We start from the raw sequence: 18,592 nt of genomic DNA on the forward strand, positions 1-18,592 counted from the left end.
AATTGAAATTCAACAGCTGTAAAGAACAAAACCCTTGGTCTTAAATTTTTTAGATGAAATAACTCAGTTTTGGCAGTCAAAATAGGAAAACTCACAACTCGGTTCTTAAAAAATTGAAGGATTAAATGTAAAAGATAAAATGTTTATTAAAGGGTTAAATATAACAATTTAAAAGTTAAATAAAAAATAAATAAAAAAGAAGTGGATTTTGAAGTTCTAAGTTCGCAGAGAAGATGTTTGTAATTAAAAACAAAAACAATAGTAAAATAACAACTTTACAAGAAAGGCGTACTCAAAGTAATAAACAAGGATTTTTCAATCAAGCTGACTGATTTAAAAAAAAGTTTTAAAATCATATAGAATTTCACGATGTTACAACTGGTATAATTATTTAAAGAAAGTTGAATTTCACTATTGTACTCATTGAACATTTCATTAAATTCTAGTATAATGAATTCAAGAGATTCTTATTATTTTAAACTAATATTAACGTTTTAATATAAAAGTAATAATCAAATTTTATAATCGAAAGGTAATCTTGAAACTTAGGTATTTAAAGTACAACTGATTTATGTTGTTGTTGTTACTAATGACACTTGCCAATACTAGCAAGCCTGTTATGGGAATCCAAGCGATTTTTAAGGCAAAGGTGCGTTTCATGTTTTCCAGTGGCGTCATCTATGGTCAAGAATATTTCTTCAGTCACACACACACACGTCACAGCCCGTTTTACAGGAAGGACCCATTCATACTTCATTCGTTCATCCACAGATTGTAATTTCGATCTGAATCAGAAAACGATCAATTTCATATTCAATACCCCAAGGGGTATTTTATTTTATAACCGTCGTTGAACTGCCGATCCAATTTTGAGTTGACGACTATTAATGCTCAACTCTGTAGCCTTGTAATTTTGAACCCAATCCAGAAGACAAAAAAACTTCTGGATCAAGTATTGAAAGAAATTTGCCATCGTGGTGCCCCAGAGGTATTAATTTGTTATGGGAACTTGGAGGATTTACTGACCCAAACAAATTTAACGTATACTGATCACTATTTAATTATTATTCTAATTCTTCGGCCGGCGGGATTCGAACTCATGAACATGAGCCCAGCGTCCTACCAACATGGCTATCACAGCCTACAACTGATTGGAGAAACAAATTAAAACTTTTCTGCTGGTACAATTTTATTTTTATTTATTTATTTTTGAAAAAATAGAACTTCAACACTAAGTTTGACAGACTTTTCATTGAATTCACGTATTCTTTATTTTTTCGAAGTTTCAATAATATCATACAAACTAGAGTGCATTTAAATGCGCAACTTATTTTGGTAATATATTTTGAAAATTTTATTCATTATATCATTTTATAGATAACAACCAAAAAAAAAAAAAAAAAAAAAAAAAAAAAAAAAAAAAAGAGAGAGAGAGAGAGAGAGAGCAACGTTTTTATAACATATTTATCTACTAGGAATATACCAGATTTTATTAATCAGTACTAGAACTAGACAGTTCTACAGATTCCACTAGATTTTATTAATTCTACAGATTCTACTAGATTATTCTACTGTCTTACTAGTATGATTCTACTAGTAAGACTGATTAATTAAAAGATTTTATTAGTAGATTTATTACATTTTATTTATATTATTTTTTTAAAGTGCAATATACGAACGTGATGTTATTTTTGTTATTCATTGAAATAACGAAGTTTTTCATTTTAACAATAAAATATATCAAGGTTTTATTAACATGAATTCTATTTCACTGCATTTTGTACAGATTAAATTTTTTTTATTTAATTAAACAACTATAAAAAAAATTAGTTTTAAAGTTTCTTAAAAAGTATAAATCTGGTATACAATAAAAGTTCAAAAATGTCCTTAACGTTTTTTTTTTATTTATACCATTGCTGCCAACGTTGAATACGAAAAAATCCAGTAGATTTCTCGAAATAATACAAATTTTATGATAATTGTTGCATAATGTACTAAATATTTAACACGTAGGGAAATTTGGGGACCTTTATGGTTATCAAAATAAAAAAATTACAAAAAAAAAATTGAACATTTTAGAACAAAAATAGTTTTAAACTGATTCCTATAAATGAAGCTGGCATTATTATGTATCAGTAATGCGTATTTAAATATTCAAGCAAGCAATAGTCAGTGCAAAAATGCTATTTCAATAGGGATTTTGAGGAAACTTACTCAATTTTAGGGAATTTTCTAAAAATGTAGGAGAAACTGGCAAAATCCAGTAGTCTACTAGAACACAGTAGCTATGTTTAAAATTATATGTTTATACTACTGTTTTACAAATTTAAAATAATTTCTTTTGCGAATTCTCCTTTTATAATGAATGTAAATAAAACTAATACTTTTATACATAAAATGATTTAATTTCTCCTTGGAAAATGTATTTATTCATAAAATAAACATAATAAATTTATGAGACTCCATCAGTGCGCAAAATCTATGGAGGGCTATTCGATCTCAAATGAACTTCCTGAATCACATGATTTAGTCTTATTGTCAAGTAAATCAAACATTTATACCAAGAAGAAATGTCTTAAATAGTTTATAAATGTCTTGAATTCATTATATTGAAATTAAAAGAACCAAACTCATTTTATGAAAATAAGAAGCTTTTTTATTAATTTTTATTGCTTGGTAGAATCACTACCCCCTATTCCGTGATTAGGATTTCATAAAAAGAATAAGAAAATTTGACTTTTTTTAAATTAAAATTTTTCAATTTTGATTTAGGAAAAAAAATGTGTATGCTTTTCTTACTAAATTAAAAAAAAAATTTCACATTTTAAAAAGAGAATTAAAACTTTCAAAATATTAATGGAAAATACACAAATTTAATTTTAAAAAAAGAAATGCATAAATTCAATTTTTTTTCCAAACTATCTTGAAAAAATGAATACGTAAAAATATCAAAACCATTCTTATTAAATTTACTTTCTAGGTTTTGAAATTTTTCTTTCACATTAACCTATTATGAAATATTTTGCTTGAAGTGAAAGTTGTCCACTAAAGATTGTAAAACTTTTAAATTAAGTTAGTAATGTTTTTAATAATTAATAAATATTATGAAATAAAGAATAATCAAGGGATCAGAACAAATATAGAAACATAAGGGACTCAAGTTCTGTAAAGATAAAATATATTATTATACTTATTATTATTATTGTTTGATGAGGGTCATTTTCTTTTCTTCATAAAACAATAATTCTAAAAACTAATTTTATTTTTAAAAACTAGCTAAATGTTCACATATATAAAAAAATATTTCTAAAATTATTACTTTATACTCACGCCTCTTGATATTTTTAATTATCAATACAAAAAAGAAAAAGGAAAAAAGAGAAAAAAAACACTTTAGAGTAGAATGTACTTTTAAAAAGTTAATTCTCCTCTTTGAAAATGAATTTCTCACTTATATTTTCATAATCATATTCACATAAATTCTATAGAAAAATCTTTCTGACCACTTACTAGAAAAAAACCAAAATATAAATTATAAAAAGAAAATAATTAAATTTTAAATTATTATTATTATTAGTGAAATTTTTACTAAGTTCATAATTTAACACGTTTTTTTTTTTAAAAATTATATCCCTATAAAAGCAAAATATAGCATTTTGCAATTGTTCAAAAACATATTTAATGGAAGTTTTAGAGTTAAATAAATAAGAATTAAAGAATTATAAATTTTAATTTAATAAATATTTCGATTTTTAATGTCAATAGAAGAATTTGCAGTTGTAGTTCATAATTTCTAAAACAGTCAAGAGCATTTCAAAAGCTTTAATTTATTTTAAAAAAATTAAATTTATATCGAGTGTTTATTACTTTCATGTTCGTAACATAGCTGTATCATAAAGTTCAATTCATTTCAAACATGTAATTCTTAACACACATCTGACGGGCATTTAATTGCACTGTGACACCAAATTGGTGACATTTTTTGAAAACTTTAGTAATCACCTCAACATACAAATTGCGAACTTATACCATTAAGACTACCGAGAAATGATGAGTTTTAGCTCTACGGATGGTAAAAAAATTTACTGGTTTATTTTATTATTTAGTGGGCAGTATATAAACAGTTACTAAGTTATACTAATCCAAGAAAGATCAGTAATAAAAGAATTCCTACAATCTATAAATGTAACAAAATTTGTAACAAGCATGATCGCCAAAAACAAAGCTAAATACACACATCTTGAAGAATATTTAACTAAAAATTGTTGGTTTGATACGTATTAAAAAATTTTGCATATAATACCGATATGACATAATAATAACAATACAAAAACTGTAAATGTGAAGAGAAAAAAAACGACTTATATTCCAACATAATAATCTTTAAGTAGGCAAGTTAAAATTTTGTAAAAGCTACAATTGAAACAAATATTTTTAATTTTATTTTATTTTATACCCATCGTTGAACAGTCGCCTAAATTTTAAGTTTGCGACTACCAATGTTCAACTCCGTAGCCTTGTAATTTTGAACCCAATCCAAAAAACAAGGGAATTCCTGGATCAAGTATAGGGAAAAGCTTGTCTACCTGGAGGACTTTGTTGATGGAACCAACCTGCATTTACATGGTGAGTAAAACCACGAAAAATTCCCACGGTCAGACTCTTAACCCCAGGATCCGTCTACCACTGAGGATATTTTACATCAGCAATGTGATCAGTGCGAGCCAGGTGCGGAATTCGAAATGATTTGAACCCGGGTCACCTCATTAAGAGGCGAGTGCTTTATTCCCTGAGCCACCACGGCTATGAAACAAATATTGGAAAAGAACTGGAACGAGATCTGAATTTGTTATTGCGATATTAAAATTAGTGAGAAAAATTAATATACGTTCCTATATTAGTCTTTTGCTTCATTTTGTTAAGAAACAATTTTAGGAATAAATTATGTACATTAGTCATACATCAAAACGAACTGTACTTTTTAATTACTCTTGTTAACTGAAAAACCAAAGAAATGTTTTAAATATTATTAATAACAAATTAAAAAAAATCTAATGAAAATATTTAGTCATTGCTAGATTCAAAAATTAAAATTTATAAAAGAAAACATTTATAGTTATTGCTTACTGTAACAAATAGTTATTAAAGTGCATATTACTCTCAGATAATAAATTATTCGTTACTCTCAGATAATAAATCATTACTCTCAGAAAATTATTCATTACTCTCAGATAATAAATCATTACTATAGCAAAATATAGGTTTATTGGCTATTACATATTAATTACTTCATTTTCAACTTTTTTCTAGAAATAAAGTAGTTAGAGAATTATTTAGCACAGTTCCCAATAATTAAGAAAGTTAACTTACAAGAAAGTTAATATAAAATTTTTATCCTTATTACTCGATAATTGTTATCCTGATTATTTGATGTAAGATAAATATTTATTTAACAAATATATTTCAATTAATAAAATTTTATATCAAGATACATTTTTATTTATATATTATCATAAACTAAATATCCACTTTAATAACCAGCGAGTATTTTTCCTTTTATTTATTTATTCCTATCTATTTAAAATGTTTTCCCAACAAGACATAAGTATCCCTATGAAAAAAAATTTAAATAATAATATTAATAATTAAATTGGGGACAATTTTAAAAATTCTAAGCAGCTAAAATCAAAATAAAAAAATAAGGATGAATATAAAAATCATAAAAATAACTTTTTAAAAACATGAAAAATAAACAAATAATTAACCTAAGAAACATAACTAAATAGCTCTTAGAGGGAAAATAATTTTCTGTAAATAGAAAGAAAAAAAAAACATCTCAGACAAATACTATCTTGATTTAGATATTAAGTAAAAGGAGGTATCTTTTAAAAAACTTAAAAAGCCATTTAAATCTTTGATGAATAAAATTGATTCACTATTTGTTTCAAGTAATTGTTTGGCGATCATAAATTTATCTATTAAACAATGGGAGCTCAAAACGATAAATTAGTCTTTTAATGACACACTTAGATAATTTTATTGAACACAATTTAGTCATTTTAAATCACCAATTAAATGGAATTAGATGAAGAAAAATTATAGCAAATTTTAAAATAATTATTTTTTGATTTTTTTTAAGTACTTTTTTAGAATGGCAGATAAATTAATCATAATATTTAACTGTTACTTATTTAACAATAATGCATTTAAAAATAATAATAATATGCTTTAAAATGAATTGCAAATTAATGACAACTGTTGGGATAAATTAATATTTCAATTGGATAAATTTATCTTTCAATTACAAGCTCAAATAAGCTCTTACTGAACACAATTTAAGCATTAAAGCACCAATTAAATTATATTAAAATAAATCAAATGCAAATTCATGACAATTTCTAGCTAATAACTTTATATTAGCTTTTTTTTAATATTTATTTATTTTACAATGATAATTAAATAATGATAATAAATAAAAAATATCAGAATAATATACTTTAGAATGTATTGCAAATGTTGGCTTTTAATTTTTAAAATGGTTTTGAATTTTTTTTTTTAAAAATCCAAGATTTTATAATGAAGAAAACAGATAATTAATTAAAAACAAATGCAATGTAAGTAACTTAGGGAACAATATTTTTTTAACTAAAATATTTTAAAGTTGTGAATTTAGTTTAATTTTGCACTAATTATTATATACTATAAATATTTTAATGTTTAATTTTTTTTAGATATTTTCACCCTTTTAAGGGATTATTTTTCATAACTTGTTTTAAGAAACTCAATTAGTATGACATTTATAATAATTTGATTTTTTTTCGACATTAACTGAAACATGCTTGAGGTAATTTTATTTACTTTTTATAGCATATTGCAATGTTTAAATTAATATTCTTTATGCTTAAAGCACATATTATTTTCATGTTCACATATGAATTCTTTTAAAAATATTTTCAACGAAACTTTAATCAATCACATTTTTTGCAAATGTAGAATTTAATTTCTGAAATAGATTTTTAAATTTTTACAAAATTTGAAATTAAATTTTTTTAAATTAATAATCTTTACTAACAGAATGGCATTTTTCTCAATTGTACTTGTATTTTGACTATATATTTTTAAAACAGTTTAAAATGATTAAAATTCATTAAAAACGATTATTATGTTTATAAATTTTTAAATAAATTAAAGAAATAGCATTCCATTATAATAAAGAAATCTTAGTTTACAGAATGATGTTTTTTAAATTTTACAATAGTCTTTTACGTACTTTTTTTTTTAATTAATGAATTTTTAATATATTTTTTAACTCTCATATTTGAGCACTTACAAAAAAAGTTCTAAAACTTATCTGTTTTTTCATGAATCCTCAACTTTAAAATTCTTTTAAAAATATATATTTATTATAAATAATAAATATATTTTTAAAAAACTATATTTAAAATAATATATAGTTTTTATTATCCAAACATTTATTAAAAAACATTAAAAATAGAGTATCACAGTTTGTTTACATTTCAAATCCAACACACAATACGAAAAAAATAGTAAAATAACTTTTAAAAGTATAGATTTTAATTCAAATATTTTTTTTTATTATTTCATTTATTAACATTTATCATATATTTACCGATTTTCGTCAAAACACAAGCATATAAACACCAACAAGCGACCACACACGTAGCTAACGGGAGCCAACATAACTTTTCTTCCATTTTTATTTATTTAAACAATGTTTCAGTCCCCCTCGGAGTTGCACAAAATGTTTCCACATCCACCCCTGTCCGAAAAACATTTTTTTTCAGACGATACTTTCCATGGGGGAGTCAAAAGAATAAAAACAAAACAAATATCTGTCCCCCGATCCACCCGTTTCGAGTGTTGTGCGCAGGGAAAGAGCGAAAACGGTAGCTAAGGTTTTGATGTTTGACGGAAGGGCGAAGGATAGCTGTCAGGTATTGACGGGGAAAGGGAGCCCCGATTTGACAATCGAGCGTCTCAACTAAGCCTTGCGCGCCGCATACTTTTAACGCAGAGGGGTTGAAATTTTTCACTTACATTTCATGCGTTTTGGGCGATCTTGCTTCCTTCTAGGCATGCTGCTGTGTCGGTACAAACTCCAGAAAGGGGCGGGCGCCTGTTTACGCTAAAAAGCGTTCCAAAAGCGAGCAGATCACGGTGCGCTTCCCGCTGCTGACCTTCCATTCAGTAAACTGCGAGTAGCTCTCGTGACGTCAGAAAGATAGACAGCCGCTCGCCAGTTGCATCTTGGGAGGAGTTCGTCTCTTCTCTTTCGCATCTTCGTTTGCGTACTCATGGCGCCATCTATCGATGTAACTCGGTGAAGGATTAAAGAGATGTTCGGCAGGAAAAAGAAAGTACACACGGAACGTATTATACAGGAATGCGATCTATTAGGCGTGAATTCCGCTCCGTCCTACTAGTAACGTAAACTTTTAAAGAAACGTTAAGATCTAAACTGAATTATAGGAAATATTTGTAAAAATTATTCAGCAATTTATATCTTAGTCACAAGGAAAAAATCTTTATCACTAGTACAATAATACATGACTTAAACGTAATATGCTAATCAAAAAAACTCATTACTGCTAAGACTACTCGTTAAAAAATTATATTATATGTTACATCTAATAAAAATTAAACTGTTGTGAAAAAAATAGCGACACTGTTTAAAAAAACTGAGAATCTTGTTTAGCAAATAAATTGTTTTTTTTTTTTTTAAAAAAAACTAAACTATTTATCTAATTTTTAGACGAATTGAAACATAATTTTTTCCTAAGTAATTGTTAAAGAAATATAAATTTAGGAAAATATACTGTGTGAAATTATTTTCAAATATTTATATAGCCTTTCAAAAATTTTCTAATTATCTGACTTAAATAAACGAAAAATGTGCAAAAGAAAATAAATTTAGTACTCCAAAAAAAAAATTTCTAAAAATGGGAAATCTTTAAATAAGAATAAACATTTGTAAATAAAATAAAAAATTTTATTTAGTTCCAAAAACAATTAAATTCGATTTTCACTTGAAACTACAAGGGAGCTGCAGCACGGCAATGCTCCAACACTTTAAACTTTGAAAAAGTACAGCAGGAGCTTAGTTATTAACCCAATATACAATTTTTTATTTTTAAATTTTTATTTTCATTACCTATACATCTATTCCAAATAACTCATAAGTCAAAATTTAAAATTCATAATTTTTTGAGACTCTTGTCGAAGAAGTTTGAATATTTAACCATACACAGAAAGCAAGATGTGTACTATTTAATACTAAGTAAGATGAAATAGTTAAAAGTTAAGCTGATATTTGAAATATTTCATCAATTTTAAGTTTCTTTAATTTATAAGTGCCACAAATCACATCATAGATGCGTCATATAATCATAGATACAAATTGGATAATTTAAAAATAAAAAAATAAGTCAATTATCTAACATCAAATGTTTAAAGTCTGATCTCTTTATTTTTTTAAGACTCTGTCGTCAATTAAATCATGTTGTATTCATTTTAGGTGCTATTTTTATAATTGTTATGAGTTCTTTAACAATTGTTCATGACTGTTAGATTGAATTTTTCTAGCCCAAAGACAGCATCCATTATGGAAATGAACTAAAATTTCAATATTTTAATATATCAATAGGTCCAAGTAGTTTTGTAAAAATGAATTTTAAAAAAAATTTAGAATTATTTATTGATCTTAATAATTTTAACCTGGGTGAAAAAATCTCCTTAAATTGATGATATTGAAAAAAAGTTAAATAATTTTTTAAACATTAATATTATTTGCTAGTTTTAAAACCTGGAATTTTTCACATTAAAATAGTGTATAAAAGGAGTAAAAAGGTTTGAAAATGAAAAAATATTTATGGAAATGTTTTGAAAAAAATACTCATATTCTTATGAAGATAAAAAGATAAAACATTTAAATTTTTAGAATTATTTTTTGGAAAAAATATCTGAATATTTTTAGTTTTATTAAATTTTTGTCATTAATCTGATGGGTCTCGAGATTCCACCATTTTAAACAGTTTGTGCCCTATTCAAATTTTCCGAGTTACAGCGCCATCTGTGAAGCGAAATGCATAAACTTACGCCTGGAATAGGGTAACTTTTTTCTGGAGAATCCGAAACTGTAATAAAAAATGGGAGTCCACATTCAAAATTTAAAAGTTGCTCTTCCTCCCACCCCCAGAAGGTGGAGGTGAAAGATTGAGTTTAATATTATTGAATAGATTTTAAAAAAATATTGAATGTGTCTTGATTCACTTTCGATCCGATGTATATTTCTCGAGACATTTAACCATTTAAACCAGTTAAAATGTGGCTTTTATATTTTCCTCAGTCAAAGAATTTCGTAAAACACCTTGAAAGTGAAACCTTTTAATACGCCAGTTGGCAGGATTTTATTGCGCGGAAGTGTCATTAACAAAATCACTTTCAGTGATTCATTTAAAAACTTTGTAGTTTTTATTATTCAAATAAAAAAGATTAAAAAATTGTTACCTTGACATTAATGAGTAATATCTTGAAAACGGAAAACTGTTCACAATCTATAAGAATAAATAATTTAAAAAGTTTCATATATCTAACTTATATTTAGCGTAATGGAGAATTTGAGGTGAACGAAGAGCTTGCCTTTCAACAATTTTTAAGAACTTTAGAATGCAATATTCTTTTAGAAATAAAACCCAAAAATGTGTAACTAATTAAATAATTGCTTAAAAATGTTTACCATTTATATGTAATTTTAAAACAATTTTTTTACTTTTTAAAAAATTGTTATTTATAATTTAACAAAATAATTTAATTTCAATCGCTTTCATACAAGTGATATCTTTAAAATTATTTAAAGATTTAAAAACAAAATGCAACAATTCGAATGCAACTTCCTCAACGAAACGAAAATTAAATACAGTTACGAGTTTATGATTCTAATTAGTATTAATTTACAATAGTTTTTAAAACTATAAATATTGTTTTAATTTTTTTAGATAGTGTAAATTGATGTCGACATTTTTTTCTGTTAAAGTTTTTTGAGCGAGGTTTTTACTTTTGTTTCAGAATGTGCAAATAGTGCGCGGAACTTACGTCATGCTCTTAATGTAAAATTTATTTTCCGATTTTTTTTAAAGCATTAATTTCTAAAATTTACACTTTAACTAGATCTAAATTTCTTGATCTAGATTAGCAATTTAATAGACTAAATGTGTTTAATGTTCATATACTGTATATGCAGTGTTTTCAATTAATTTCATTTTAAGGAGCTTAAAACTAAATTCAATTTTTCACTGACAACTAATATTATTGTATTAAAAAACATTAATAACAAAAAATGTAAAATCAGATTGTAATTTTGTACCAAATATGATATAATATTCTCTCCCACAGTTTATCAGTCATCCACATGGTTAAATAGTATTAATATATTTTGTTTTTTCAGATTAAAATTTTTAAGAGCAGCAACACTTTTAGACTACATGCTTTGCAGTTTATATTGTTCTGAATGAAGTTGCACTTTGCTGTTCTTGGTAAGTACCGTGATTACCATGTAACATTTACTTCATGTTCACTTTAAATTTTTTTAACCCTTGTCATTAAGGTAAAATATGTGTACAATTTAATAATAACCCTTAACTACGCACTTTTTAAAAGGGGTAAATAGCACTGGAGACGAGACCAAATTTTTTGCTGCATTTATACAATTACTACTTGATTTTAACTCACTCGAGGGTGAGGATTGAGATCAGTTTTGCTCTGAAAGCTACAGAATTTTTTTCGAAACGATGCTTTGGTTTAGTTTATTTTTATATGAATATACAAGTTAATAAAGACCGCATTGGTTTATATTTATAGAGAGTCTTGTCTGCTCTTTTGAAAATAACACTTAAGACAAAAAACACTTGACTTCAACGTATGACATTGTCTGAAATGTATTATCATCTGCTTCCTACCATTCCCTACCTAGGAGAGAAGTGAAGACATTTAGTATTATTTACTTGAGTGGATATTAAAAAATCCATGGAAGAAACTATAGCTTCAAACTGTAACTTCCCAGACATACAAAGAGAAGTAGCGAAGAGTTAGTTATGCTGTTATGTATAATGTTAACTCTTGTAAATCCAAGTTCCAGACAAAAAAACAAATTTATATAATTTTTGATATGGCTTGTTGATAGCACAAAAATATTATGATTTCTTATAAACTTGTGCTTTATCTCACGCTATTGAAACGGCTCGATAAAAGATATAGTGATGATTTATGGGCCACATGAATGATGAATATGTATTAGAATAGTGTTAATTTTATCAAATATTCCTGGATACAAAATGGCACTAACCTACAATAGTGGCAGAGACACATTTAGCTTTTAACATTATTGTACGATTCCTTTATAACTTTAAAGATGCTTAGATCATTCAATTTTTCCTAATTATCGATGAATTTTAAAGCTTTTGGATGTAATAAATTACGACGAAAACTATTTATAAGCATTCTGCGCCAGAAAATATAGCAACAATTGTGGTTTGTATCATCGATTATTTAGGTTGTTACTTGTGATAATAGCATTTCATTTCGTTAACTTATTTTAAATGCTAATGGGGACACAGACATTTTTTATAATAAAAAAAACTAATTATTTATTTATTTATTTTTTTGCCGTTCGTATTTTTTTCCTTAAATTTTCAAATGTTTAATGAAATAAAACAAAATTTTTAGACAAATCTTTCACAACAGCAAAATTAATATTTTAAAATTCGAAGAAAAAGAACCCTTCAACATTGAATAAGATAGGAGCATTTAAAAGTAGTTCTTTCATACTGGTAAAAATTTAAAAAAGAAAAAAAATTATAGTTTTGCAGTGAATTATAATTCGCAATTTATAAAAACAAATCCGATTTGAATTTCTTGAAAATTTTAGAAGCTTTTATAAATTTTCGAAGTAGTTTTTTTACGTTTTTAAAGAAAAACCTGAATGATAAGGAATTTTCACAAATGTTATTTTGTATTATTAAACAAGATTTATTAAAAATAACCCCAACATTTTGGCAGATCGTATCCCATAAAAGTATGTTTTCCTTCACACGTTTTCTTGCCTTATACCATCACGTATGATGTGCTGACGATTTTGTATGGTATTATCATTTGTTATTAAATTTTGTCTTACAAAAAATTAAATTTGTTGACAACCCCCTATAATTTGAACTTTCATTTAAAAAGTATAAAAACTACTTAGCAAATTGTTGGAAACTTTTTTTAAATTTTCAAGATTTGCAAATCGGACTAATTTCGTTAGCTACCAAATACGATTCACCACAGAATAAAATTTTTTTTTTCTTTTTATACGCATGCGCAGTATTAAGGGACTACTTTAAATGCTCATATTTTGCGCAACTCTTATAGAATATTTTCGAATTTTAAAATAATAAATTTGAAACTAAGAAATTTGAAATTATTGAATTTGAAATTAATCAAAATTGCTCCAAAAATTTTGGTTTAATTGGATTGAATATTTTTAAAGTTACAGCAAAAAAAAATTTAAAAAAAAACATAAGACAAAAAAGATTACTTTTTTTTTTATAAAAAATATCCATATCTCCATAAATATCTAAGCAAAGCTTACAAACTTTCAAGCAATTATTGTAAATAGCATTCAAAATAAACAATACAAGTTACAAGTGTTTACTATATTTTCTGGTATAGGGATTTCAAAAATAATTGTTTTCGTTCCTAATTTATTACCGATTTCTCAAACATTTGTAAAGTTTAAACTCTCTTGATAGTCATGAGAAATCGCATGACTTAAACACCTATAAAGTTACGAATAACAGCCGAAGTAATTTTTCAGAAATTTGAAAAATGTCAAAAACTGAAAGCATCTCTTCTATAAATTTAGGGTTGTGTATGAAAATAAGTACAGCAAGAATGTGAATTTTACCTTGAAACTGACATGTTCTCTGACGTCATTAAAATGCCCTTGTTGCCATTCAAATACATGTAAAAATATACAAACGGAAGAATAAAATACTAAATTTGAAGCTCTGCTGAGTACAAATAATTATTAACTTAGAAAATGTTACGATTCAAATCTTTCCAAGTTTGCAAGTCACCAACATATCATCTTCCCGTAAGGAATCATTTAGGCTTTAGCTCAAGTGTTCAAGAGCTTATTATAATATTTTTGAAAATCATTTATTTTGGAAGATTTTTCCACATAGATAAAAATTATTAACAGTGTTTTTTTTTTTTTTTTCGAATCTTTTCCGCCAAGGAAGCAAAGTAACACTTGAGACAAAGCGATAATTTCAAGTCATGCATACCATCTTGAAATAAAGAATAATCTGGGCTTAAGAACGGACAAATAACTAATATAAACAAATAAAATATTTTAAATGTAATTAAACTTTTTTTTAAAATTTAAGAAGTTTCTTTTAAAAAAAACTTTTCCTTAGAAAAAGTTTTTTAAAAAAATTTTTAAAATTTTTTTTAAAAACCGCCAATTTGGCGTGATTTTTCCCACATAGATGAAAATTATCAAAATCAATAAATAAGTCTCCTCTTTTGCTTATTTTTACAAATCCAAATAAAGCAGCTTTGAAGTAACTTTTTAAATATTTAAAAATCAGATCACAAACATTTTTTTTTTTTTACGTAACGTGACTTTTTTTTATATCCAAATTTTGATCAATTCTCTTGAGTATCATAGAAGATAGGCAAAATTTAACACACTAGTCATAACACACTAGCATAACACACTAGCATATTATTTTCTAAAAAGCGCTATTTCATTCGATGACAGAACTTTAGAAACACAGCCTCAATATTATGATGCAAAAAAAAAAAAGTTTCCTTATGCGTGCTATTCCCTACCACTTATCAAAAATGAAGCGCATGATATAAATCAATAAATAAAACTATAATTTTCCATTTTGTTTGATCAGAGCCCTTTTTCGAATTTAAGTCTCTACAATGCTTTTTCCGTCACACAAGTCAAGCTCGTGTTTCACGAATTGTTTCAGGAAAAATCAAATTCGAAAAGAAATAAATATCTGTTTCAATAAAAGGTTTGAATAAAATTTCGACCAAATGAAAATTTTTATTCAGATTTTAAGCTTTTATTCAACGTTTTAATTCTTATTCATTTTTATTCAGATTTTTTTTTTTTTTTTTTTTTTTTTTTTTTTTTTTTTGATAAGCAAAAACATTAAAAGTTTGACCAATTCATCAAAACGATAAAGTGAACACGAGAAGATTTTCTTTATAAATGATGTATTTATGAATTGTGAATACATTTGTAAATTAAGGCACGTTTGATATATTACGTAAGCACACAGCTGTGTTAGGGGTTTTGTGGTGTAATGTCCCTCGGAATTTAATGTCAAATACCCCTAAGAGTTGAGAGAAGCAACCTTCTTTTTCAAGTTAACACCAAATTGAGCGTTTATATACAATTAAAAGAGTGTATGAAAGTTTGATACATTTTGCAATTAGTTTACACTGGGATCACTCGTTTCAAAATATGCAATGCAATACTTTAAGCCTGGATAGCCTGGTTGGTAGGGTACTGGACTCATGTTCGGGAGAACGGGGGTTCGAATCCAGCCGGCCGAAGACTCCCCGTGTAGTAAATGGTAACTGATGCACGTTAAATCTGTCGGGTCACAAAGTCCTCCACGTTCCCATAACAAATCAATACCTCTGGAGTAAAAGTCACAATATTGGCATGAAATAATCAGCAGTCATAGATTATGGGTGATGAGTGGATCATAAATTAGAGACCAATTCTCTTTAAGCTGTCTGAAGATGTTTTCCATCGTTTTTCCAATCCCATGCACTCTGCCCAGTACCACTTATTCCAAAAGAATTACAAACCCCTAAAAAAGGTTGTTGTTTTTTCCAATGCCCACATGGTGAATGACCTTTCGCCATACAGGCATCTGAAGAGCATGTAAAAATTATACAAAGTGAATGATCCACAAGCATTCCAGAGATTAGAGACTATTCCAGAGACTATTCTCTCTTTAGCCTGCAACTCTTCTTTGGCAACTCTTATTCACTCTTTTTGGCAACCAATAATTTTTGTACAACATAAATCTAGAGTATACACGTTTTTACATACAGGCAATTTTCGCGTAGCTGAACACCAAATGACAATTGCTTTGCACCAAAATGGTGTTTCCCTAAGTATTCCACTACATCAAAACTTAAGATAGTTCCTGGTATAGTGAAACACACAGAATGCTCTTTTACAAAAAAGTAACCACCTTTGTGGTAAATTAGCTGCCCTATGTTTTTTATTCAGTAAAACTAAAATGTTCAATTACGCTACGATATAATACACATAAGAATCAGTAAAGTTAATTTTACGATATAATATAAAGCAAGAATTATAAATTTAGGTTACATTAATTCAATATTTTTTTTAATAATAAAATTATTTTGTTAATCAAAACATGCACACAGGACACACAGAATATTAATTAGAATAAGAACAAAACCGAGAAGTTAAATATTTTTAAAAAAATTATACAATTGATAAATTTATGTGAATCTTATGAGAACATAAATGTCTTTATTATACAACTAAAAACATACATGTGTAGCTTGTCAAATATGAGTAGTTTGTCATATCAATCTGGCAAGAAAATTGAAATTACTTCGCAAAATAATCGTCCACAATCAATATTCTTAATCTATCAGAGAAGAACTGAAACTTACTTGGTATTAAAGTGACTATGACGAGTTTGTCAATTCAATCCGTCGCGAACTCAAATATAACCAGTGCACTTCATGTAAACAAACCACCATATTGTCCTTATCTTAAAATTGCACAATTATTCACTTTTAAACCTTAAATGGTCCAATAGTGCCCTACCATAGCGCTTAAAAAGAAATAAAGAAATAAATATAATGTTTAAAAAGTGCCCTACCATAGTTTCACATAAGAATTTAGTTAAATAGTTCAAATATACAATAAATATTCGTCAAATTTACGGAGCTCCGCAAAAGCACGACCTTCTTCATCAACAAGCGGCTGATTGGTGTAAGCTTTATCAATTATCGGTGTTAAGATTTAACTCCCTGGTTGGTAAGACGCTAAGTCGGTGTTCGGGAAAACGTAAAATTGAATCCAGCTGGTCGAAGAATCCTCGTGTGTTAAATGGTGACTAGTGCGTGTTAAATCTGTCGGAGTTGGATAGTCCTCCAAGCTCCCATAACAAATCGATGCCTCTGGGGGTACTGAATTGGATATTGATCGTTCAGGTCAAAATTACGATCTATAGATGAATGAATGGGTCTTCCCTGTAAAACGAGCTGTGACGTGTTTCTGGCTGAATCTGCATTCTTGTCCAAAGGTGGAGACAATGAAAAAAACGAAAAACGCACCCTCTCTGCCTTAAAAATTCATTTGATTTCAAGCAGGCTTGCTGGTATTGGCAAGTGTCACAAGTAACAACAACAACAAATACTACTTTATTTAATTATTTATATTCAAATTACCAAAATGGAAGCAAATTACGGCAGGAGATAACTCAGGATTATACCTGGGAAAGTGATCCTTCAATGATTTGTTTTCATTTTGACATTTAGAAAACACTTTTTGGTATTTGAAACATTATTATTACATTAAATTTACCAGAACGCGCTTTTCTCTTAACTTTCAGTATTAAAATACAAACAGAGGTGAAAAAGAATTTGAAATGAAAAGTTTTTCGCCATAGTATAGCATCCTCTTGATGGTTCGAGAGGTTCACAATTTTGATCCTCTGCAGAGGGGATAATTGACTTTACAAAAATTCTTCTTTATTTTAAAAATAATAATTCATCCCTATAAAGGAAGCAGACTTTTATTTTGCGATTTTTTTATAGCCATGGATGCAAATTGCAAAAAAAAAAAAAAATAATAATAATAATAATAAATAAATAAATAAAAAAATTTCTAAATAAATAATTTGAAATAATGTCTCTTCACAACCCGCATCCGTACAATACAACATTATCACTACTACGATAATTATTCTTCCATCAGAAAACTGGAACAACTCCACTATACTCTCAACCTACAAATTATCCCCATAATTTAGCCAGGAGAATGATCGATAATTTGGACCCCTTTAATGATAATTTCACTTTCTGTGCATTGCCTTCTTTACACAGAAAATATCTGTAAAATTATTTAAGAAAATCTAACAAATTTTGCTCCCAATTTTGAAATTCGTTTTATCGAATGATAATTCTATGTAAAAATAATTTTAGCACTTGTTTATAATTTTTTCATTATTTTATTTATGTAATTCGAAAACATTTTGATCAGTCGAAAAATATTTAGTCTAAAAAACTTTACATTTTAAATCATACAAATTTTTCAGAATTGAAATCTGCGTATTTTGAATTACCATAATCCAAAATTTGAAGAAAATGAGTCGAATCGTTCTTGAGAAATTAAAATTTAAAGATACTTCTTTAAGCAAAAACCCCAAAACGTCGGGGGGGGGAGGCAAGTTTATTCAGAGAAAGTACGCTTTTGTCTTTGTTATTTTAATGTCGTCTTCACAAAACGTTTTACATG

General features: G+C 26.9%; 1 protein-coding gene across 1 annotated transcript in view; it reads right to left on the reverse strand.

Annotated features, from left to right (window-relative positions):
- LOC107441771 (protein tiptop) overlaps window positions 1-8,243 on the reverse strand; it is a 409,272-nt gene extending 401,029 nt beyond the window's left edge. Inside the window, exon 1 of the mRNA XM_016055156.4 lies at window positions 8,059-8,243. Coding sequence (XP_015910642.1) covers window positions 8,059-8,098 — 40 coding nt within the window. The 5' untranslated portion in view covers window positions 8,099-8,243. The remainder of the gene's footprint in view (window positions 1-8,058) is intronic.
- Between the last annotated feature and the right edge of the window lie 10,349 nt (window positions 8,244-18,592).

Source organism: Parasteatoda tepidariorum, chromosome 1 (genome assembly GCF_982258835.1).
Source record: "Parasteatoda tepidariorum strain Cologne lab strain chromosome 1, Ptep-v5.0, whole genome shotgun sequence".
Taxonomy (NCBI): domain Eukaryota; kingdom Metazoa; phylum Arthropoda; class Arachnida; order Araneae; family Theridiidae; genus Parasteatoda; species Parasteatoda tepidariorum.